This window comes from Gadus morhua, chromosome 3 (assembly GCF_902167405.1).
Source record: "Gadus morhua chromosome 3, gadMor3.0, whole genome shotgun sequence".
Lineage (NCBI taxonomy): Eukaryota > Metazoa > Chordata > Actinopteri > Gadiformes > Gadidae > Gadus > Gadus morhua.
Genome location: NC_044050.1, coordinates 20,698,243 through 20,722,621, shown reverse-complemented (window position 1 = coordinate 20,722,621; position 24,379 = coordinate 20,698,243). Strand labels below are relative to the sequence as shown.

The following is a 24,379-nucleotide window of genomic DNA, read 5'->3' as shown; positions in this document are numbered from 1 at the left end:
AAAGCTAATCTTAGTCCGATCCTACACGTCCCGAAATCTCTCAGAAAACAGGTTTTTGGGTTCAAAATACAAATACAGGGACAAATATGGAAGTGAAAAACCATATTGGAGGTGCATGGTAACTTTGTTGACCAATCATATTTATTGTGTGACATCAGCAGATTAAAATACATGTTCACTATATACATATTTGTAACAGAGGTGTTAGATAAAGTGCCAAAAGCTTCTTATTTTTTTTACAATAAATAAACAAAGACAAAATGGGGAATGGTGGAAGACCATCACACCGGTTACCCTGGTTCCAGAGACCATGTCTCGACAGGTCAAAGAACTCGGTCAGAAGGAACGGATGGCGTATTTCTCTACGAAAGTGGCTGTGATTTGTCATCGGGACTTCATCCATGATGTCGTTGCAATACCTTGTTTAGGGTAGTATATGGCGGTTCCAGTTTGAGCTGAATGTTATGAGTTAGCCTTTTCTTCTTGAAGATCTGTGTTTATAACTGGACAAAAAAAAGCCCTTGATGTTGTTATCCCCACACCATATATAGCACGTTTTATCATGACGTTATAGATAGAATGGTTTCCCATATCCAACGGCGTGACGTATCAGTTGGCGTATGTGACTGTTGCTCTGTTCCCAGACCAGGGCCTACCCAGCAGTTTTGATTCCAAAGGAAAACACGGGAAGTAAAGACAACAGACTATATATATTCCAAAGACATTTTTTTGCGTTTCTTTACATTTTTCCGACAAAAATGGAAGAATAGTTAGTATCCATGTTGTTCAGTATTCAAACACCAACATAAAGAGTCTTTAGTTTATGTGCGCGCGCGTGTGTGTGTGTTGTGTGTACACATGTAGGCCCACGTACGTGCGTCACTGAGAACGAGACAGCAATAGTCCATGACATCTGGAGGTTTTTTCACATGCACTTGTTTGCATGTGTGTATTTTGGACCAGGGGTGCTACAAAAGTTTGATAAAACTCACTTTCAACCCTAATTCCCTATGGCAGTGATGTATGTAGAGTAGATGCTAGGTGATGCAGATCATTGGTCTCTCTGTCGTAAAAGATTGACTTGTGAAACACTGTTTTTAAGTTATTACCAATCCATACAGTGCATAGGCTCCAACATTTATAGCATTTGAACACATTTAAAATATGGTAAAAATCAGTTTTTGGTGTACAGTACATGTTTTTCTGTCTCTTGTCCGCGAAATATACCTCAGGTGACAAATGATATATTTTCTTTCAGTTGCCCACACAATTTGTCTTCCAAACCTTTTGTGTGTGTGCTACAGCACACACAACAGTATGAAGGCTGTGTTTCGGAGCATATAAGGTATAAGGGATGTTTCATTCCTCCTTGCGTTCGTACATTGCAGTTGATTCAGTGTTATCTACAGGTAACATGTCTCTCCCACTCATCTCTCATTCTCTCACTCTTTCTCTGTCATTCTCACACTCTTACTCCCCTTATCTCACTATCTACTGCCATCATGTGTCCTTCTATCCATGAAGTCTCCACAAAAGTCTCCCCTCACGGGTTATTACTTTGATCTTTTGTTGTGATTCCACAACCAGCTAACTCTCCTCTTCCTCCTCCTGCCCTTCATCCTCTGTCTCGCCTTCCTCTACCTCCTCCTTCTCTGAAACCTCGCCATCTTCCCCTAACTGCTCCTCAAGCATGTCTCCCTCTAGCTCCTCTTCTGCCTCCTCTCCCTCTACCTCCTCTTCTTCCCCCCTGCCTTGATCCGTATGATCCTCCCCCTCCTCATCTTCAATCTTCTCCTCTATCTCTTCCTTGTCTAGATAATCTTCCCTGTCTTCCTCCTCCTCATCTTCCTTCTCCTCCTCTATCTCTTCCTTGTCTAGATTATCTTCCTTTTCCAGATCACTTTCCTCCTCTCTGTCCTCCTTTTCACCTTCGCCGTCTCCCTCAAGCTTTTCTTCCTCCTCCCTCTCGCCTTCGATCTCTCCTCCTTCTTGTTCGTTTTGCTCATCATCCCCCTCTGCTTGGTCCTCCTCCGCCTCCGTCTCCTCGGGCATCTCTCCCCCATCCTCCTCGTCATTGGCCACCTCGTCGTTGAGGAGCTCCTCCTTCTCCTCCTCCTCTTCCGCCCTATCGTCCCCACCTGTGTCCTCATCTTCTGCTCCGCACTCCTCTGCATCAGGTTCCCCTCCTTCCTCCTCCTCCTCCTCCTCTTCTTCTTCCTCCTCCTTGGCGCTCTCAACGACCACCTCCTCCCCCTTCTCCGGTTCCTCCTCCGCGCCTCCCATGTCCTCCTCTTGGTTGAAACCGTTCTGCTCGCCATTGTAGTGCACCTCCTTTTGACTGTCCTCCTCCTCCTCCTCCTCCTCCTCCTCCTCCTCCTCACTGACGTGGTTGCTAGGCGCCTCCGTGCCGTCCAGGGGTCCGTCGGTGCAGTTGGCGTTGCAGTGGCAGCGCGGCGCCCGCTCGGCGTCCACGGCGTTGCCCAGGTGCACGTGGCTGTGGTTGTTGTGCCCCAGGTCTTCCAGGGTGAGTTCAAACTGGAAGCGGTCGGTCTGCAGGTGCCTGTCCGGCGGAGGGGAGGGCGACTGGGGCATGGTGCTCTGGTACCACTGCCGGTTCTCCTCCAAGGTGTCCAGCAGCTCCTGGGCGTCGGGGTGCACCAGGTCGGCCCACGTCTCCCACAGGGGGTGCACGATGTAGTCGATGAAACCCACCTGGAGTGGGAAAAGGGGTACAAGCGGCCGTGAGATTCTCCCCGAGGATCTCCGTCCTTGGAGGATGGTGTCCGGTTAACATTCAACCTCCTTTTCAGAACTTTTCTTCTGCAGCTGTACTCTATGACAAAAGTAAGACTCGCCCATCCACGATTCAATCCCTCTTGGGAAGGTTTCTCTGTATATCGTTTTATTCATATCCACTTTTCGTCTCTCAGCCGACAGTAACAGTCACCATAAATATCCATCACTGTAGCTACAACTCAAGCCACTAGACTTGGCTGAGGTTAAACGGACTGCATTTATATATAGTGCTTTCATCCAAAGCGCTTCACAATATAGCCTGACCTTCACCGATTCATGCACCCATTCATGCACCCATTCACACACCGACGGCGGAGCCAACCATCTTAGGTGACACCCAGCTTGTCGGGAGGCAGTTAGGGTTAGATGCCGTGCTCAGGGACACCTCGACACTCTAGGAGGAAGCGGGGATCGAACTGGCAACCTTGCGGTTACCGACCAACCCTCTCTACCTCCTGAGCTACTGCCGCCCCCCAACGAGGGTAAAGCGTACACGGTGTCTGCGTACGTTCTGAGCCGCCGCCGCTGCTGGTGCTATGCTGCTACCCACCTGGCTCTTCTCGACAGAGGCGTTGTGTCGGTCACACATGGCGCTGATCTCCATTCCCCGCTCCCGCTCCTTATCTCCCTGTCTGAAGAACTCCTCCATGATCCTCTCCGTCCACTGCCTGTAGATGGGCAGGGGCTTGGTGGGGTTGCTCAGGTCCGCGCAGTGCACCATGTTCCTCAGCACCTGCACACACACACACACACACACACACACACACACACACACACACACACACACACACACACACACACACACCCATCAACAACATTCACCAGGCCCGCCGCTCCCTATACGCAGAGTACGCAGAGTGCGTAGGGCACCAAGTACCCGGGGGGGCACCAAAAACGAAGGTTTGTAAAAAAAATATATATATATGTTACATTATAGAATTACAAAAATATATGAATAAGTTATGAAGAGGCCCTACCTAATATATAAAAAGAGCCCCCCGCCCCCCCCCCCCGCGCTTGCGTAGGGCACCGAAACGGCCAGCAACGGCCCTGACTTTCACCAACGAGTACAACAACCAATTCATCTACAATCGATAATTGAACCGCTATCGGGTGCTATGTGTTTCAGCTTGGTTTAGTAAAGGTTCACAGAGAAGCGATAAACAAACAACGATCTACGAGTAATAGACGAGCGCATCAACGTGCGCGGGGTGGATCCCGTTCACCTGTATGCGCTCGGTGTAGTGGTCCAACAGCAGCACCCCAGAGCTGGTCACCTTCTTGGTCTCCACCATGGTCTTCAGATCAGCCATCAGGGTCATGTGCTTGGACATGTCTGTGGCCAGCACCTGAGAGTGAGACACAGAGTGACAGAGGGGAGGGAGATGTTGAAGCTGTTTATCTGGGCGTTGGTTCCTGGTTGCAATGTCGCCGTGACCGCTGTAGACGGATAGTGAGCCTCTTGGAGCAATGGGCAGTTAAAGTTGGTTCAAGGCCCATAAACACATCGAGAGAGAGAGAGAGAGAGAGAGAGAGAGAGAGAGAGAGAGAGAGAGAGAGAGAGAGAGAGAGAGAGAGAGAGAGAGAGAGAGAGAGAGAGAGAGAGAGAGAGAGAGAGAGAGAGAGAGAGAGAGAGAGAGAGAGAGAGAGAGAGAGAGAGAGAGAGAGAGAGAGAGAGAGAGAGAGAACAGTTTTATAGATAAAAAGGGGATTGAGGAAAGCATATAATCATCCAAATAAGGGTTAAGCCTTATGTGTTAAAGTCGGTTTAAGGCCCATGAACCGATCTCTAGGCTTGACCGTTGTGTGCGATTCAGAGTCAAGAGATCGATCCTGGAGTAATCCAAGGGACGCGTTGGTCCTGATGGACTTATAATCCGCGTGATAAAGAGCCATTGTGATGACACATGCCCCCAGGGTCGGCGTCCGTCTGCTTCTCCTCACACGTCTCCGGAGCCTTCTCACCGCCACGACTGGAGCCCAATCGCAGTGTTCCATTGTGTTTATTCCCAGACCGACGGCGGGAGCGGGGTGCGTGCGGACGGGGCCGGGCGTGGACGCACCATGTCAATGACGAGCTTGCGGAGGCTCTGGCGCTGCCGCTTGTTGAGGTTCTGGAAGATGTCACAGTTGTCCTGGTGCAGGAGCTTGAAGCCCACGGCCAGGTGGTGGTTCTCCAGCACCGACTCGTCGTTGTACATGAGGGCCAGCTCCGAGTCTGCAGAGGAGGTTGGGTCAACGTATAAACACAGTGGTAGGTACTAGTCTATGCCACATGGCAGCACACACACTCTTGACGTGGTTCATGAGATCTTCAGGTAATCGTTTTTGCTATCCATGTGCTAATTTTTCTGTTTTGTTTTTTATTGCCTTAGCTTTATGATTTATTCTATTTTTATATTTTTACATTCATTTGAGTAGAACAACAGGAATAATTGAGTGGGTTAGGCTGTTGGAATCCGAGACTTTTGGGATCCAAAGACTTATAGGCATCTCTTCTAGGGCCTAAGCCTCATCGGCTCATTACAAATGCATCAATAATTTTTTTTACTGTTAGTCCCTTTCTATAAAAACGTTTGCTAAATGACTCAAATGTAGATGCATCAAATTTGGTGCCTGTGTGTGCGTGCATGTGTGCGTGTGTGTATGTACGTGCGCCCGTGTGTGTGTGTGTGTGTGTGTGTGTGTGTGTGTGTGTGTGTGTGTTTACGTCTGCGAGTGCATGCTTATGGGTGTGTGTTTGTGTGCGTGCGTGCACCCATAAGTGCATGTTCAGCATTCTGATAATAAAGTCAGAATACTTGGATAAAATCTGAATTCTGATCATTAAATCCAGCATTAAAGGTTAATTTAAGAAGGTTCTGACCAGTCATTTGTCGCCTGGTCGCGATGTCGAGTTTTTTTTTAAAGTAGTTCACTAGTGTGCAATAATTTGCAATGTCAGAATTCTGAGAATTTAGTCAGCATTCAGATTTTCCCAGAATTCTCTGACACTGCAAATTAAAGTGCTACTACTAGCGAACTACTTTCAGCGTGACTGGAGAGAACTGCTTTAAATTAACCTTCAATGCTAGATTTGCATGAACGCTTTTGTGTGAATTAGTTTGGTTCTCTTTCAGGGAGGCCTGAAGTGGGAGATTCCTGGGGCTTGCCCCATGAATTCAACCCATGCACACGCTCACACGCCACACTTCGTATTTCTCACACAGAGAAATTACCAGGATAGCGCCCACCTATTTGGGCAGCTATTTAACAGTGTTACAGGTAGGAATCAAATGTGTTTCCCGTACGTAAGGGTAACCAGACGTCCTCTTTTGCCCGGACATGCCCTTTTTGAGACACTTTTAAAAAAAGTTTTGCGGAACTTCAAAATCGTCCAGGATTTTATGAAAGCCTCATACATGTTCACATTGAATTTGCGTTGCGTTTCTCTGGGTCGTTCACAAACTAGTTAGGCTACGCCCTCCCCTACTCAGTTCTGTTCGCTTTGCATTGGTGGAAGTGAGTAGGGGGAGAGGTTAAGTAGAGCCTTCAGATTGGACGGTTTGACTTACTCAGTTACCGTCGTGTTTTGTATTTATTTTTTTACCCTTATTGTTTTATAGGGACAAACATTAACAAATTTCTCCTACAGGGGATTGATAAAGTTCTATCTAGACTATTGAACAGAAAGAAACACTTGGTCATACTTTACACACATTACCACAGCATTGGCCTAATGCAACAAATATATTTTCAGCATTGGACTGAATGCCACATAAATATATAATTATGTTTTTGCACGTTTGCAACGTTTAAAAGTTCAGGGTATAAAGTTCAAGTATGTGCCTCTACTTGTATTGCTTAAGCCAATAGCCTTTTGAGGCAGTGTTTTTTCTGAATATTAGTGTTAAGGGCAAATAATTCTTACTATCATACGTTAGTTACCAGTTCTGTGGACACATTTGTTTGCAGTCACATGTAAATAACATGTTATGATGGTGTAGCCATGCATGTTGTTTCATTGTTAATATGTCAATTTGTTTTTTATTGAAAATACTTTGTATAGATGAATTATCCCCAAACTTGTCATCGGAACACCTTTGTAATAAACATGACTTAACATGGCAGATAACTGTATTGTTTATCATATGCGGTAATAGTGTAACGTTTTCAACTCTGTTCCTTGGTAGAACCTACTTACAGTAAAATTCACTTCTGATGGAAATAAAAAGACATGCATGAAAAACACTTTTCTTGTCTATTTTTACTATTATTTTGTTTAAAATGTACGCATATAATAAAAAAATATATAGCGTATATAAAAGATGAGTGGCTGGTGGGCAAAAAAGTTAATTTCCATCTCTGGTGTGCATGTTTGTGTGTGTCTGTGCGCTCACTGGTGCTGATGAGGAACTGGTTGGAGACCCCAGGGTGGTCTACGTCGTGGATGGCCGCAGCGAACAGGGCAGCCAGGACCTCCAGATCAGTGAAGACCGCCTGGGGGGACAGGAGAAGGATCATGATGAACCATGAACAGCGGTGATGAGGAGACTTTGGAGAACCATCAGCCTTCTTCTGACCCCTCACTACACTCATTTCGATTGTATTAAAGGTGACATATTATACCACCAGGTGTGAGTGTGAATAGCCGTTTCAAGCCGTTTTGGAAATCTGCCTCTTCTGACATCACAAGTGGGCGTGTCCACACACACACACACGTCCGAGTGTGTGTGTGTGCGTGTGTGTGTGTGTGTGTGTGTGTGTGTGTGTGTGTGTGTGTGTGTGTGTGTGTGTGTGTGTGTATGTGTGTGTGTGTGTGTGTGTGTGTGTGTGTGTGTGCGTGTGTGCGTGTATGGGCGTGTGTGCGGTGGGCGTACGTCTAGGGCGGGCGTGGAGAGGAGGACGTGCGTGGACTGGGTGACATCAGCGGCGTGCAGGCTGTTGTGGTATGGCATGTTGCCGTGGTAATGGTCCTCCAGGGTCATCATGTAGGTCACGAAGGTATCCACCGGGATCCGGAAGGTCTTCAGCAGCTCTCTCTCCTGAGAGGGGGAGGGAGGGGGAGGGAGAGAGAGAGAGAGAGAGAGAGAGAGAGAGAGAGAGAGAGAGAGAGAGAGAGAGAGTGTCAAAGAAGTTTTATAGATAAATAAGGTCGGGAGAAGAGCATAGCACGGTATAGTTCATCCATATAAGGTCATAACTACAGGTGAAGAGGGCCAGGTCCGTCCATTTAGGGTAAAACTGGAGGAGAAAAGAACAATGCAGTGGCAATAGAGGAGCATGTTGCTCCTCTATTGCCACTGCATTGATCTATTAATATTACTCTCACATAGTGCTAAGTTACACTGGGCACCGGAGAGCATTGACAATGTCAGCTGGTGAACTCTGTGACACAAAGCAATTATTTTTAATGGGAAACAATCTGACTATATATACAATTATTTCTTCAGTGATAGGGACACCTAATCGAGTTTTTTTTGCCTGGCTAAACCAGTGTTTTTCAACCTGTGGTAAGTGGACCACTGGTGGTACACCAGGGTACTGCAGGTGGTGCATAGGATTTGACCCTTGAAATAAAATAATTGACAGATATACATACAAAATAATATAGATAATTGAAAATAAAAATATCATAAATATTGGTCGGTAAATAAAGTATCATGACTGGTTAATATTTCTAAAATACTTATCCTTTGTGCATCCTTTCATATATTTTCCATTGATGCTTTGCCTCCATTTGTGTTTGCTTTATAAACACACTGACAGCATAAGCAGTATTGTGGCATAACTTTTTTGTTGCACTTTTACCCACTGGCCACGGCCTTCTTGTGTATAAAGAGGGGGTTGACGCATATCTGGTGGTCCGCGAAAGGTCTAGATGATCATTCAGTAGTACACCTAGAGCCAAAGGTTGGGAACCACTAGCCTGAGCAGCTTGAGGGAGCTGTTGTGATGACTGCTCACCTGAAAGATGGAGTACATGATGCAGCAGAGGGGCCTGTTGTTGGAGAACTCTGCCACTCTGAAGATGTTAAAGGTCCACTTATCCAAGTCCTGCAACTCCTGTTCCCACACGATGCACACACATACACACATACACACATACACACACACACACAGACACGCACACACACATGCACGCAGACAGACGCACGCAACGACACACACATGCACACAGATATATATATATTTAGGATAGAACGATTGCATCTCACACATTGAAGATGAAGATTCAGTGCATGGTAGCAGGAAAGATTAACGCCAACGTGTGTGTGTGTGTGCGTGCGTGCGTGCGTGCGTGTGCGTGTGTGCGTGTGTGTGTGTGCGTGCGTGCGTGCGTGCGTGCGCGTGTGTGCGTGCGTGCGTGCGTGCGTGCGTGCGTGCGTGCGTGTGTGTGTGCGCGCGTGCATGCGTGCGTGCGTGTGTGTGTGCCCACCTTGGCGAGCTGGTCCTCGTGCTCGGTGTTGACCCCGAAGCGCGGCAGGGTGATGCTGGTCAGGCTGGAGCTGTGGGACAGCTTGCGGACCCCGCTGATGTAGCTCATGGGCTTCTCCTTCAGGGTAGGGGAGGGGACCTCTGCCTCGTTCTGCTTGTCTTAAGGGGTTCCACAGAAACACACACACACACATGTTAACACACACGTCAAACACCAGGGGATGTTTTTATTACATAGGTGGTAAAAGGTATAAGATGAGTAAAACATTATCAAGCATATAAATAATTGTAAAATGTAAAACATGTTATATTAGAAGACACCACAAAATATACACAAAAAAATATATCTCGAGACGATCTGATCCGTGAAAAAAAATATCAAATGCAGGCGCAGAGATAAGAAAAGGGAAGTGGTAGACGGTTATCTGCTGCAGTTTGGACGCTGTATCCACAGTATGCAGGCTTGTGTTTGGCCAGGGCCGGTCCCCAGGCTGGGAGTGGGCCTTACCCAGAAAGGTGCTGGAGATGTACTCTGAAACCTGGTTCCCAGAGCGGCTCATCTCTGACAAGTGGGACAGCTCCCTGTTCAGCATCCTCTTGAACTGTGGTGAGGGAAAAGCATGGATCATTGTTACATAAAGTAGTGACTAACCCTGGGGGTGTTTCAACTCGCCCAATCTGCATCTGGTTGAAGTTCACACATTGAAACAGCACATTTTGGACATAAAAAATTGGACTGAATCAAGTGAAACAAGGACAGAAGATTAATACATTTGATCTGAAGTTACATTAAAGTAGCTCAAGCCCGCCATCTTTGCAGTTTTTAACCAAGCAACCAGCTCTTATTATTCCTTATATGGTGAATCAGCACCAGGATGGCAGTTTGGAATGTGTGTGACATCATGTGAGACCCTCCGATAGGCTGGAGAACCAGGCGGGGGCGGGGGGGGGGGGGGGTTGTGGTGGTGGGGGTACCTTGTTGGAGGCCATGTCGCTGACAGAGCGGTGGGTCTGGATGGTCTCCAGCTGGTCCAGACACCAGTCCAGCTCCTCCAGCGTGTCCAGGGCCAGCTCCTGGTACTGCTGCTCGTTCAGGACCTCTCTGGGCCCCGGACTCAGCCCGCCCATCGGGGACCTTCTGTAGGTACGACGGCGCATTAGATGGACCCATGGTTATTGATCGCTCATTGGAACGCATGACGTAGGTTGCATTATCTTCAACACCTGTGAGCAAACGTGCCGCATGCAACGCTGACAATAGGAATAAGCATATAGTATATAGATAATATATATTTATATACCCGATACCACTGCAAGCAAATGACAACAAAGATTAAAAAATAATACAAAAACATTGATGGAAATATAAACAAAGCTATTGTTATCGACGCATTTAGGGTCAAAATAAATGCTCCCCCTGTCATTTGTTTTCTGTGTAAAAGCTATGAGTAGACCAGGGGTTTGTTGTCAACCATCACTGATGGAGGACGCTTGAACAACCACTTAAACCCACACACTACTATGACAGCAACGTGCATACATAGTATAGTATATAGTATCGTACAGTATGGAGGGCTTGGTCCCATGATGAGGATGTTTCTGATAACAGTGTCTCAGGATCCAGCGTACAACATTTAAATACCAATGCTCCATCTCTTTTTGGGGGATTTTGATTCTGAACATACGGCGGAAACTCTTGAGAAATAGGGATCAGGAATCAGTGAACCACCGACCTGACTGTTGGCGTAGAAACGTTGGCCAGGAGTGTGAAGTTGCTGCGCACCGAACGCAGACTTGCCAGCACCTGGGTGATGGCGTATGAACAAAACCATGTTTTATTCAACCTTCACTGGTTTCAGAGAGAAATAAATAAGTGCAGTCTGCCAGGTAAAGGAGTCAGGACTCACTTGAGCGAAGGGTGTGACGATGAAGTCCTCTGCGATGTGTCTGGGTGGGGGGGAGAGAGACGGAGGGGGGAGGCGAGGAAAGAAAATACGTTCAATGACAAGCATATGGTGACGGATGCTGGTTTGGTTCTCTGGATCTCCCTCTCTCTGTCACACACACACACACACACACACACACACACACACACACACACACACACACACACACACACACACACACACACACACACACACACACACACACACACACACACACACACACACACACACACACACACACCCACACACACACACACACACACACACACACACACACACACACACACACCATGTCTCTCTCTCTCTCTCTCTCTCTCTCTCTCTCTCTTTGACTCTCGCGTACACTCACACCTCTGTCACTCTCAAACACACACACACACACACACCCACTTGCATCTCTCTCTCTCTCTCTCTCAAACACCCCTCCAACACAAACACCTGTCTCCCGATCAGCATCTCTATCAACAGCATTCTCTCTCCCTCTCCCTCTCTCTCTCACACTCACTCTCCCCCCCTCTCTTTCTCTCTCTCTCTCCCACCCTCTCTCTCTCTCTCCCCCCCCTCTCTCTCTCTCCCTCTCCCCCTCTCTTTTTTTCTCTCTCTCTCTCTCTCTCTCTCTCCCCCCCCCTCTCTTTCTCTCTCTCTCTCCCCCCCTCTCTCTCTCTCTCTCTCTCCCCCCCCCCTCTCTCTCTCTCTGTCTCTCTCTCTCTCTCTCTCTCTCTCTCTCTCTCTCTCTCTCTCTCTCTCTCTCTCTCTCTCTCCCTCCCCCTCTCTCTCTCTCTCTCTCTCTCTCTCTCTCTCTCTCTCTCTCTCTCTCTCTCTCTCTCTCTCTCTCTCTCTCTCTCCCTCCCCCCTCTTTTTCTCTCTCTCTCTCTCCCCCCCCCCTCTCTCTCTCCCCCCCCCCCCCTCTCTCTCTCTCTCTCTCTCTCTCTCTCTCTCTCTCTCTCTCTCTCCCCCCCCCCCCCTCTCTCTCTCTCTCTCTCTCTCTCTCTCTCTCTCTCTCTCTCTCTCTCTCTCTCTCTCTCTCTCTCTCTCTCTCTCTCTCTCCCCCCCCCCTCTCTCTCTCTCCCTCTCTCCCCCCCCCCCCCCTCTCTCTCTCTCTCTCCCCCCCCCCCCCCCCCCTCCCTCTCTCTCTCCCCCCCTCACCCCTCGCTGGCCAGGGAGTTGCGGGACACCGACTGCGGGGACATGTCGTAGTCGGAGTCGGAGCGGTACAGGAAGGACTCGCGGCGCTGGCCCGAGGGGAAGGGCGTGGTGAGGGTGAGGCCCGGGCTCTGGAGCCCCAGGGGGGTGTGGGCCGGGGACACGCCATTCTCCACCTCGTAGCTGAAACACACACACACGCACACACACACACGCACGCACGCACGCACGCACGCACGCACGCACGCACGCACGCACGCACGCACGCACGCACGCACGCACGCACGCACGCACGCACGCACGCACGCACGCACGCACGCACGCACACACACACACACACACACACACACACACACACACACACACACACACACACACACACACACACACACACACATCGAGGAGGGGGGGGGGGGGGGGGAGACAGTGTAACGTTAAGTGTGTATCCGTAGGCGAGATAAGGGGTGCAAGGGTCAAAGGGTTCAAAGGTCAACGGTGGTGTGTGTGTGTGTGTGAGCGGCGTCTCACCCGTCGCTGTCCGCCTGGGTGATGGAGATGCGTGGCGGGATGCGGAGAGGGAGGGTGGTCGGGCGAGAGACATTGGTCGGGACCTCGGGCGAGCGGGTGCGGTCCCGTGGGCGGAGCCAGCACGGTACCTGTGAGGAGGGGGCGGGGTTTATAGGGTTGGGCTCACCGGCACACTGCTGCTCGACTCTCTGATCCTTTGAGGGATTTTCGTTTATAAACCGTTTGGATTAGAATTAATAATTTATCATTTAGATCGCTTTCTGTACACAACCGGAGGAGGTTGTGTACAGAAAGTAGCGGGATCAAAGGACGCTGAAGGTATTATAGTTTGTATCGTTTGACGTTTCAACGTCAGCATTAACCTGTGTTTTTATATATTTTTATAATTCCACGGGGAATTCCTCGACTGCAGAGTTGGTATTGCAGTTTGTATGGTTAGGGTTGGTACAGTTAGTGTGGTTAGTAGGGTTGGGGTTGGTATAGTTAGTGTGGTTAGTAGGGTTAGGGTTAGAGCGGTTAGTAGGGGTAGGGTTAGTGTGGTTAGTAGGGGTAGGGTTAGTGTGGTTAGTAGGGTAAGTGCTAGTATAGTTAGTGTGGTTAGTAGGGTTAGGGTTAGTGTGGTTAGTAGGGTTAGGGTTGGGGTTAGTGTGGTTAGTAGGGTGAGGGTTAGTGTGGTTAGTAGGGTGAGGGTTAGTGTGGTTAGTAGGGTGAGGGTTAGTGTGGTTAGTAGGGTTGGGGTTGGTACCTGAAGGCTGGAGGAGAGGCGTCGGCTCCTCCCCCTTCGCAGCTCGGTACCCAGGGTGGCGCCCGACGTGTAGGAGCGGCTGTAGCGCGACGACTCCGCCTTCTCCCCGCCGCCGTTCAACCCCGGGTCGATGCCCTTCCCCCGCACAAAAAGAACCACGGTTCAAAGGAGGGCAGGAGAACGGCATGACGACGCGCTGAATAAAGCAGGTTCCTTTCAAAGGATGCATCACCAGTGAGTGGGGGCCTTAGCTCAGGAGGTACAGCGGGGGCTGGCTGGTAACCGCGAGGTTGTGGTGTCCGATGTGTCGAGGTGTCCCTGAGCATGGCACCTTACCCTAACTGCTCCCGACGAGCTGGCTGACGCCTTGCATCGTTGCCTCCGCCGTCAAAGTGTGTATGAACGGGTGAATGTCAGGCAATATTGTAAAGCGCTTTGGATAAAAGCACTATATAAATGCAGTCCATTTACCAATAAAATGAAACAACCGTTGGACTGACAGAACGCCAGGATAGCCTAGTAGCTGAGGGGGTAGGGTGCTCGTCTCCCAGCTCAAAGCTTCTGGGTTCAATCCCCAGGCCCGCAGCTTTCCTGTGGGCGTGCTTGAGCAAGATGTCTCGATGAGGAAATGTATCCTTGTTTGCTTCAAAGTCAATTGGAAAAAGAAAGGGTCTGCTGAATGACTCAGTAGTAGATGTGCTGAACATGATGATCACTGACAACATGAAAGAATATGCATTGCGAGTGTGTGTGCACTAAGAAACTGATAGCCTTTGACTAAAATGATGTTGTTGTTATTATAACAATGAGTTAGTTATAGGATAGTTATAGGATATTGGAAAATTGACCCACACTGTAAATAACCAGCAGAGTGGCCACCTCTTGGAAATGTGATTGTTAGCCTACATAGCTACATGCGGCTACATGCTAACACATGCTGCTATCTGAATATACAAAGCAATGAAACATGAAAAATATCCAGGATCAGGCAAATATCCTGTAGTGCTGAATATCAATGAGTTTATTATGCATCTATTTTGTATTCATGTGTGTTTTGGGTGAATGCCTAATCACACATACATGATGTATGTATGTACATGTATGTACGTGTGTGTGTTTGTGTGTTCATGTCTGGGGTTAGGCCTCTACAGACCGAGCTCTAAGAGTCTGATCTGCACTGCAGTACCGTAGCAACAAAACACTGGGGGAATGGCAGCAGTTGCTAGGCAACAGTGCCGTGTGGCTTCCATGCTGCGTTTGATGTTGTCCAGACCCAGATGTGGAGAGCTGCTCAAATCCATGCACATATATATACACACACCATACATACCCCCATGCACACACACTCACACACACACACACACACACACACACACACACACACACTCAAACACACACACAAAGGCACACACTCAGCATAATCAATAATAGAACACTCAAGTAATGGCTTTTTGCGTCTCTAAGCCAAGATGGTAGACAAATCTAGCCGTGGATCCCTGAACATAGGCAGAGACATGGACCTCCGAACGAGCCCCTGTTACAGAACGTACCGTCCCTTCCACGCCATGCTCGTCTAACATTGGAGAATCTGTTATCTAACAAACACACACAGACACACACGTGCACAACGCTCCCCCACACACACGCACGCACAGAAACACACCCACACCAAGCACGCATACATGCACGAAACATACACACATTCACACACGCACACACACACACAGAAACCAAAGCAGACACATATTGGGTCCACTTGTTCACTTGTGTGCTGTGCTTTTATACTGTTTCCGCCCTTATGTCTATAGACTGATATTGGGCTTTGTTCATATTGCGCTCCTCACCTCTTCCCTCGTCACCGACAGCACACTGCGGCTCTTCTTCATTCTGATTGGCTCGTTCTGGGCCCCAGGGCGGAGCGTTCCAGAACCCAGGCAGCAGAGCAGGTGGAGCGCCAGGACCGGAGGTCAAATGTCACTGCAAGGTCAAACCGGGGGCAGACCGGGTCCTAACCGGCCCCCATTGGCTCCGACTCGGCCACTGTTCCACAAGGTCCTCCCGAAATGTTCAAATCCCTCCGAAACCGTACGTAATCCTGCCCAAAGGGGGGCTAACGGGGCGATGGTGGACCCCCTGACTCTCAGCTAGCCGGCTCGTTTTAACCACCTATTGGAATTCGCGTGGAGGAACGCATTCACATTTCACGAGGGGGGTCTTTTTCTCACCACTTAATGGCCAAAACCTCTTCCCGAGGGTCCTCCTTTTTGTCGTGATTTGGCCGGTTTAGACAACGGTTTGTAGCAGTCGAAGGTCATGCTGTCCAAAACAACGTATTCCATGGAGGGATGTAGACGTTAATTCATGGGAAAGCTCCCACGGGTTAACCCGGGAACGGACGCAAGGAAAGGCTGGCACCTCGGGATCGCACCGTGTTGATGGGAATGGTGGGAACGCTCCATTATGCCTCAGTTCAGTTTCCCATCATCAGGTGAGCAGTTCTGATCCAGATCCCCCCACAGGAAATATTTCTTAGTTTTGTGTCAGAGTCGTCGTCCTCTTCTGAAACCCCCGGCTGAAATCATAGATCCGTATATCGGTTGGCTCCAGGCCCGATTCCCTGAAGAAAACAAATATTTCATATTAAAAAAGAGCAAAAAGACTCAACGATATCAAGGTAATTTCATTTTTTCCTTTTATCAATACTGGTATTGGTGTTGTATACGGGCTGGTTGTAAGTAATATGGTAGTCCTACCCAAGGTGTACGCGTCCTGTGTAAAACTATAGTCACAATCAACACTCGATGGTCTCCTGTCATTTTCTTCACCACTTAGTTATATTGCTGACAAAAGACAGTTGTCTCTTTTCCCTGAGGATAAATCTTGAGATGGAGTCTGCACTACACTAACAAATGAACAACAAAACACAGACACCCCTGATGGTGAGAGATAGAGTAACTGCTGAAAAAAAAAAAGAATAGCCTGTATTTTTACTATCGGGACATTGTGGATACTCACACCAAGCGATCGATGGCTTGTATACCACCAATGTGATACAGATACAGCTACTGCAGGGCTGAAAATATGTTACATAATTACTCTGAGCAGCTATTGTTGACCTCATTTGAACGGATCGTACAGATTCGGGATGTATCGGTGTGTGTTGTGTTACCATCCGAGCTGTGACAGGCGTGCAGGCAGACACACAGACACTGGCCAAGATGTCTCCGGACCAGGGTCAAGCAGAGCAAGCAACACACCCTGCATGCATGGAAACACAAACACACTCAGATACACACTGAAGAAAACCCTTTGTTGACACACCAAGGTGTGCAAGGTGACACAGGGACACACAGATGACAGACACACACAAAAGGACACACGCACAACACAACCCACATGCACATATCATACAGACACACACACACACAAACACACACATGGACACATCATACACAATCACAAACACACACGCACAGACACAGACAAAGTCACACACACACTATAACTGTCTCCATTATAGCCACCAGACACAGAGAGATGCTCGCGAAGCTGGCAAGCAATCTATCAGCTCTCCGGTTAGTATGAAAGAGACCACCTAGGATACACTCCCACCACCATGCCCTCATACATGTTGATGAACCTACTGTCATGCCAGCCTGCACATGCATTATGTATGTGTGTGTGTGTGTGTGTGTGTGTGTGTGTGTGTGTGTGTGTGTTTGTGGCAACATGCCTCACACACACACACACACACACACACACACACACACACACACACACACACACACACACACACACACACACACACACACACACACACACACACACACACACACAAACACAGATATAATTCTGTAGGGCGTAAGAGAAAGCAACACGCTCACCTTGATCGCCTCTGGATCAACAGCAGGACAGGCTTTGCCCTTCTTTCTTTTTGCAATCTCCTTGCTTCCTCCTCTCTTCCGCGCTCCCTCTCTCTCTCTCTCTGTATCTCACTCTATTTCTCCCTCTCTCTCTGTCTGTCTCTGCGTGTCTCTCTCTCTGCAGGCGCACGGTGTGTCACGGTCAGAAGCAGGGAAAACACTCGGCGGCTTCATGAATATCCGTCGCTTCAGCCAGCTTCCCTCCCTCCCTCCTCTTTCTCTTGCGCGCTCTCTCTCTCTCTCTCTCACATACACATCCCTGCCGAACCTCTCTCTCCCTCTCTCAATCTGCCTCTCTCTCTCTGTCTCTGTCTCTCTCTCTCTCCCTCACACACACACACACCTCTCCCCTTCCCATGCCACACTGCCTCCCCCACCCCCCAGCTTCTCTCTCTCTCTCTCTCTCTCTCTCTCTCACTCTATCCTCCCTCCCCCAACTCCCCACCTTTCCAACCTCGTAGGAGTCCCCCCCCCCCTGCACAGACACACACAGTGTCTCCATTGATGCTGTTCCAAAGCGGCTAAACCCCCACCAGCCTTGACTTTGTCTCTCACGTTCTTCCCCCCTCCCACCTATTTCCATTCCCCCTTCTCTCTCTCTCTCTCTCGTTTTGACGTATTTCACGTCGCACCTGTAACCTATTGCTCTATCGGCAGTCATGCAGGTCTTTGTTTTTGTGTAATGCACCTGTAGACAGGATGGTAGTCATCGCACAGAATCTTTTTTTTTTCATTTTTCAAGAATAAATCTTTTCAATCGTGGCCCGCTTTGTTGTTAAGCATCTTTCTGAAAGCACCCATCTCTTCGGGCCGGCGTGGCACTGGACTGGACCCAAACAGGCTGGAGGACCAACCAAACCAACCCCATCGGCTACAGGGCCTCCGGGGTGCACTCGCCAGCGATACGTGACCACACGCCTACCGTTTGCATATCCCACAGCCGCCAGTATGGATCAGGCCCCACCTGATCCATCAGAACGGTCCCACCCTGACAATGAAACAAACCACTGAATGACGTATCTCACCTCTTATCTGTGCCCAGACACAGAGCCAGACAAGGGGACCAGTGAATAATGATGTTTGACTCTGACTATATCACAATGATAAACACACACACACACACATACATACATTCTCGCACGCACCCACATGCAAAAACACACATATTCACAAATACACACACACACACACACATACATACATAGATACGAACACACACAGACAAATTCTACATACACAAACGCACACAAACAGACACACACACACATACGAACGCACACAAACACACATGCACACAGACACACACAGACGCCCACACGGATGGCCACGCCCACACGGATGGCCACTCCCACCCAGTGTGACGTTGTGGTGTTTTAATGCTTTGTCCCTTGCCAGGCTTTCACAGGCATTAATGAGAAGTGATGTATGCCCTCAGCCTGCGGTGATTGCTTTCTATTTACAAGAGTGACTGCACAAAGAAGCTTTGCCACTCAATCAAACCCCACCATTAATTATGAAAGACTGAGTGACAGAGAATGAGTCAGGGAAGGAGAGGGAGGGTCGAGAGACAGAGAGAGAGAGAGAAAGAGTGAGAGAGAGAGACAGACAGAGAGCGAGAGAGAGTAAGAGTAAGAAAGAGAGACAGATGAGACAGAGACACAGAGAAAGAGAACAAGAGAGAGAGAGAGCAAGAGAGAGAGAGTGAGTGAGAGTGAGATTAGACAAAGACAGAGAGCGAGAGAGAGAGAGAGAGAGAGAGAGAGAGAGAGAGAGAGAGAGAGAGAGAGAGAGAGAGAGAGAGAGAGAGAGAGAGAGAGAGAGAGAGAGAGAGAGAGAGAGACTTCTGACAAACCTAGTGGGATGTCTGCTCCAGCTGGATTGACCTCTACAGTCTCTTTGGCAACCCCATAGGAAGTGGTAGGAATGGATGCAGTGCTGTCATATCAAAAATCCTAAAAGGAAAGATTTTTAATATATCGTAATTCTGTTTCAATAAATCCTGATAAAAGACAATTAAGCTAGGCATGAGCCTCCAGAAAGCAAGCTTACCTGTGTCTTTCAGCTGTGAAGTTGAGTTAATCAATATGTTGCCCTCAAACTTAGCAGTTACCACTTGTTCATTGCCAGTGTAATACCCATTGTTACACACAGTATGATTGATTAATACTTTCAATTGTATCATCGTAAGGTCAATACCTAAGGAATTGCATTTTCTATTTATTTTAGTATAATTGTCGTATATATACTGTAAACATATACATCATTTTTAATTTTGTAATAATTTCGCATGGGACACGTGTATCAAATTGAAGATGAATTGAATAAATAATAGAATGAATTGTTTCTGGGCCTTAGTCAGTGGTAGGTTGATTTGCCCCTTGTTCTTCTCAAGCTTCTTGTGAATTCTACTCACCTTTTTCTTCATCCCTGGCCCTTCCCTGGCCAGCGGTCAAGAGCCCAGGATCAATACAGCGCCAGGAGGAACATGGCCTCCTGTTTGTGCTGTTCCCTACAAGAAACAGGACTTCAATTCAATTCAATTCAATTTTATTTGTATAGCCCTTAATCACCATTACAGTCTCAAAGGGCTTAACAGGCCAAATATTTGTGACACCCCCCTTTACCCAGGCCCCCACACGGGCAAGAATAAACTCCCTTGAATCAGCAAGGAAGAAATCTTGAGAAGAAACGCAGTGTAGGGGATCCCTTCTTCCAGGGATGGTCAGGAGTGCAATGGGTGCCACAATTGACACACAGGTAAATACATGCACATCATATTAAAATGGTGATGGGGTTCTGGCCGGTTATCCATGAGGAGAGTCCAGGCATCCAGTCCAGTACCCGCAACACGCTAGAACAGACAGAATAGTGAATTAGAACGGAAAAGTACATAGTGGGAATGTATAATGTAATAAGAAAAGCACCAGCAAACAGAGTAGTCTTCACTCTCGCATCAATTGTTTTCACACTCCAAATGCAAGATTGTAGAGGTGCGTTTTGAGCTTCCCTTTGAATAGCTCCACAGAGTCAGCTTCCCTGATCGCTGATGGCAGCCTATTCCATAAAAAAGGGGCTCGATAGGCAAACGCTCTCTGTCCAGCCGATTTCTTTTTAACCTTCGGCAATGAAAGAAGGCCAGCTCCCGAAGACCGGAGAGACCGAGAAGGACTATAAGGAATGATCAGGTCCTTCAAGTACGATGGAGATAATCCATGCAAGGCTTTATAGGTTAACAATAGCACCTTAAAGTCTGATCTGAAAGTTATTGGTAGCCAGTGTAGAGAGGCGAGAATAGGTGTAATATGATCAAACTTTCTCGTTCTGGTCAGCAGTCTAGCTGCCGCATTGTGTACCAGCTGTAGACTTTTTGTGGTAGAGTTCAGGTTCTCACAGTGACTATTCTGTTTATGTTTGTTAACACGCATAACTATGTCGTTATACATGACCTTTAGGAGCAGGTTGGGGTTAGGCATGCTTCTCAAGGATGTCTACAAGTGAGACTTTGGACATTGGGCATCAAACCATCAGCCCAGCTTCATTCACTATCCTGCTCCCTAATGCTATTTCCCATTTGGGTAAGATGCTTTTATCCAAAATGTCTAGGGTGGATGGATGCGTTGCGTGTGTGGCTGCGATGGGAACTGTTTAACCGTCAGTTCAACAGTAGGGCTGCCAGGTTATGGTAAAAACCAGTCACGATTATTTTGGTCATTGAAAACCCGAAAAAAAATGTCTCAACGTGATATATATGCCGATCGTTTGTGCCAAAAAACTAAATTGCGTTTGTTTGTTTTTTTGACACTTGTGCTGGGCATCTGAACACAAGGAGCAAGGAATTCATGCTTGAGTAGCTCCATAGATTCAACTGATTGAACAGCTGAATGATAGCACATTCTAAACCCAATCTCTGTACAGTGCTGCCCAGAAACCAGAAAGCCATTGTCCATGCAACGTTTGACAAAATAATGTAATGACATAACACATAACCTCTGGTAATCCCCAAATCATAACTATATAAGAACACAGGTTACCTCTGATGTGACTCACAGGTGTGTTCTACCTTAGAGAGAGACTCATAGACCTCTGCGGGTTCCAGACCACCTGGGCCTAATCTCTTCTGCTGCTGCTCCTACTCCTCCTCCTCCACCTCCTGCTTCTCCTCCTCCTGCTCCTACTCCTGCTTCTCCTCCCCCTCCTCCTTCTGCCGCTCCACCTCCTCCTCCTCCTGTTCCTTTTCCTCCTCCTGCTGCTCCTCCTCCTTCCTGCTCTGGATATGACACTAGTTGCAACCGGTCCTTCAGCTTGTACTGTCTGGACAAGCCATACACACGCATATGCACACACACACACACACACACACGCACACACACACGCACGCACGCAAGCACACGCACAGCCACAAACAAGCACACACACTAAACGCATAAACAATCAAATTCATTCTCAAGTGAAAGTGAAAATGCACGAACAAAAGCAATAGGGTAATCTGTTATCCAGCAGTTCCTTCCCAGTTATAGCAGCGCCTCAGTGGGGAAAGGGGAACAGAGCCAGGTCCGGAAACAGGAAGCTGGAAGTGGCGGGGCTATGCCGACTTCCTGTTTGGTGAAGCACATAAAAAAAAAGAAGCAAACAACCAAAGATAACCTAGCTAAAAACAAGCAAAGAAAACTAATTTGCACGATTGGATTCAGCTTTCAGAAGGGCTTTTAATAATTTCTACAGGAGCCAGTCTAAACTGTGTTGATTTTAAACCTTTAGAGATACTTTTTTTACAGTTTAATACTGATGGCCAAGGTCGTGTTCACCAATTCTGCCCTTACAGATTCCCGCTTCCAGCAACATGATTGGTCGAAACAAATATATGGGCAAAACACAGTGACACGCCCCGTTCACCGTGATTTGAGCTCGCCATCAGACTTTAGAGATTAATCCTAAATCTGATAGGGTGGACTACAATAAGAGCTCATCCAAGACCTTCGGTCCAACCTTGAGAGTCAAAGCAGCGGAGGGCAGCCTCAAGGGGTTGACCGTCACACATCTGGGTTAAATTCTGATCGGCTGTCCTATACTAGATGGCTGTACTAGACATCCAGTCCAGAAAAAAGCCCATAAAAGAAATCCCTTAGAAAAAAAAGGAAAAATCACAAGCACCACAAATGTATAGATAATAAACAGATACGGAAAATACCATAATAGAAAAGGAAACAACGCGCAGACCAACATAATGCTTATCTCACCTCATCCACCTGTTAGTTTAATCACATGGTCACCTGCTGAGTGGCGGTCTCCATTCACACCAGGTGAGGGTGGTCCGACAGGTAACTCTGGCTGTCTTCCCAGCCCCTCAGCATGCTTGGCGCGCACACACACACACACACACACACACACACACACACACACACACACACACACACACACACACACACACACACACACACACACACACACACACACACATACACACAAACAGCCACAAACAAGCACACACACTAAACGCATCAACAATCACAATAATTCTCAAGTGAAAGTGAAAATGCACGAACAAAAGCAATGGGGTAATCTGTGATCCAGCAGTTCCTGCCCAGTTATAGCAGAGCCTCAGGGCGGAAAGGGGAACAGAGCCAGGTCCGGAAACAGGAAACTGGAAGTGGCGGGGCTATGCCGACTTCCTGTTTTGTGAATCATGTAAAAAAAAGAAGCAAACAACCAAAGATAACCTAGCTAAAAAACAAGTAAAGAAAACTCATTTGCACGATTGGATTCAGCTTTCAGAAGGGCTTTTAATAATTTCTACAGGAGCCAGTCTAAACTGTGTTGATTTCAAACCTTTAGAGATACTTTTTTTACAGTTTAATACTGATGGCCAAGGTCGTGTTCACCAATTCTGCCCTTACAGATTCCCGCTTCCAGCAACATGATTGGTCGAAACAAATATATGGGCAAAACACAGTGACACGCCCCGTTCACCGTGATTTGAGCTCGCCATCAGACTTTAGAGATTAATCCTAAATCTGATAGTGTGGACTACAATAAGAGCTCATCCAAGACCTTCGGTCCAACCTTGAGAGTCAAAGCAGCGGAGGGCAGCCTCAGGGGGTTGACCTTCACACATCTGGGTTAAATTCTGATCGGCTGTCCTATACCAGATGGCTGTACTAGACATCCTGCCCAGAAAAAAGCCCATAAAAGATATCCCTTAGAAAAAAAAGAAAAATCCAGTGGACACGCCCACTGGGGATGTCAGAAGAGGCAGATTTTCAAAACGTTAACGTCTAATCCCACTCACAACTGTTGGTATAATATGTCAGCTTTTTAGACAGTTCAGCTCGCTGTATAACTGTGGGCCAATGGTGTTAGGCAGACCCTACTTCACTTAAACAAACCGGATCAGCACTCCAGGGTACTCTCCGCTTTGAGCTGAGGGGAGACAAAGAACTACATCAACACAACAAACAACTAGATCAACACAAAAAACCGAGGCGTGTACGGGACAAACGTACAACTTTCAAGAAACACCTTACCAAAGTGCTGTTTCCCATGCTTCTCCAGAAAGGTTTCTTCTCCCCGTCTTCATCCGTCTCCTATTTTGCTGAGGATGTGATGTCGAAGACACTCTGAGGACCAAGGAAAGAAGGGAAGAGGCCAGACGTGGAGTGACCATCAAGGTGTCGTCCATCGTCCTAGATTTTTTTCCTCCTCCTCCTCTTCCTCACCTTGCTGAACTCGACCCTTCCTCAGTTTCTACACGTCCCTGCTGGGCCTTTTCCAGCTCCGCCCTTCCCCTCGTTGCCTCCTTCCTCTTCCTCATTCCCTCCTTCTCGTCGATCCCCTCTTCAGCACTTCCATGGGGGCCGTGCCCCTGCTTATCCTTGCTTCGGTTC

At 47.9% G+C, this 24,379-nt stretch overlaps 1 protein-coding gene and 1 long non-coding RNA gene across 10 annotated transcripts; both read right to left on the bottom strand.

The window, feature by feature from the left end:
- Positions 1-119: 119 nt before the first annotated feature.
- On the bottom strand, positions 120-20,142 carry LOC115540215 (cAMP-specific 3',5'-cyclic phosphodiesterase 4C). 9 transcript variants are annotated; one of them, XM_030351321.1, is made up of 21 exons: positions 19,912-20,142; positions 19,351-19,450; positions 17,460-17,616; positions 16,745-16,833; positions 16,591-16,648; positions 15,420-16,192; positions 13,576-13,710; positions 12,831-12,958; positions 12,306-12,485; positions 11,121-11,160; positions 10,947-11,017; positions 10,189-10,351; positions 9,722-9,815; positions 9,215-9,372; positions 8,743-8,841; positions 7,656-7,820; positions 7,176-7,275; positions 4,860-5,014; positions 4,023-4,145; positions 3,347-3,529; positions 120-2,712 (listed from the first exon to the last, which is right to left on the bottom strand). In XM_030351321.1, the coding sequence occupies exons 6-21, from the start codon at positions 15,459-15,461 to the stop codon at positions 1,588-1,590; spliced, it is 2,961 nt and encodes a 986-aa protein (XP_030207181.1). In that variant the 5' UTR covers positions 15,462-16,192; positions 16,591-16,648; positions 16,745-16,833; positions 17,460-17,616; positions 19,351-19,450; positions 19,912-20,142; the 3' UTR covers positions 120-1,587. The 9 variants fall into 9 exon arrangements, with proteins under 9 accessions (XP_030207181.1, XP_030207180.1, XP_030207178.1 ...); XM_030351320.1 differs by lacking the exon at positions 16,591-16,648 and having other exon boundaries at positions 19,548-20,142; XM_030351318.1 differs by lacking the exon at positions 16,591-16,648.
- Positions 20,143-20,287: 145 nt separating this feature from the next.
- On the bottom strand, positions 20,288-23,634 carry LOC115540224 (uncharacterized). The gene is made up of 3 exons (XR_003976140.1): positions 22,736-23,634; positions 21,559-21,809; positions 20,288-20,349 (listed from the first exon to the last, which is right to left on the bottom strand). It is a non-coding gene; the product is annotated as an uncharacterized LOC115540224 (long non-coding RNA).
- Between the last annotated feature and the right edge of the window lie 745 nt (positions 23,635-24,379).

Coding starts and splice junctions, on each gene's coding strand:
- LOC115540215 (XM_030351320.1), bottom strand. CDS start 15,461: ATGAAGAAGAGCCGCAGTGTGCTGTCGGTGACGAGGGAAGAG. Junction 11,018..11,120: donor TCGTCACACCCTTCGCTCAA/GTGAGTCCTGAC, acceptor GCCATCACCCAG/GTGCTGGCAAGTCTGCGTTC. Junction 10,352..10,946: donor GTTTCTACGCCAACAGTCAG/GTCGGTGGTTCA, acceptor TCGTACCTACAG/AAGGTCCCCGATGGGCGGGC.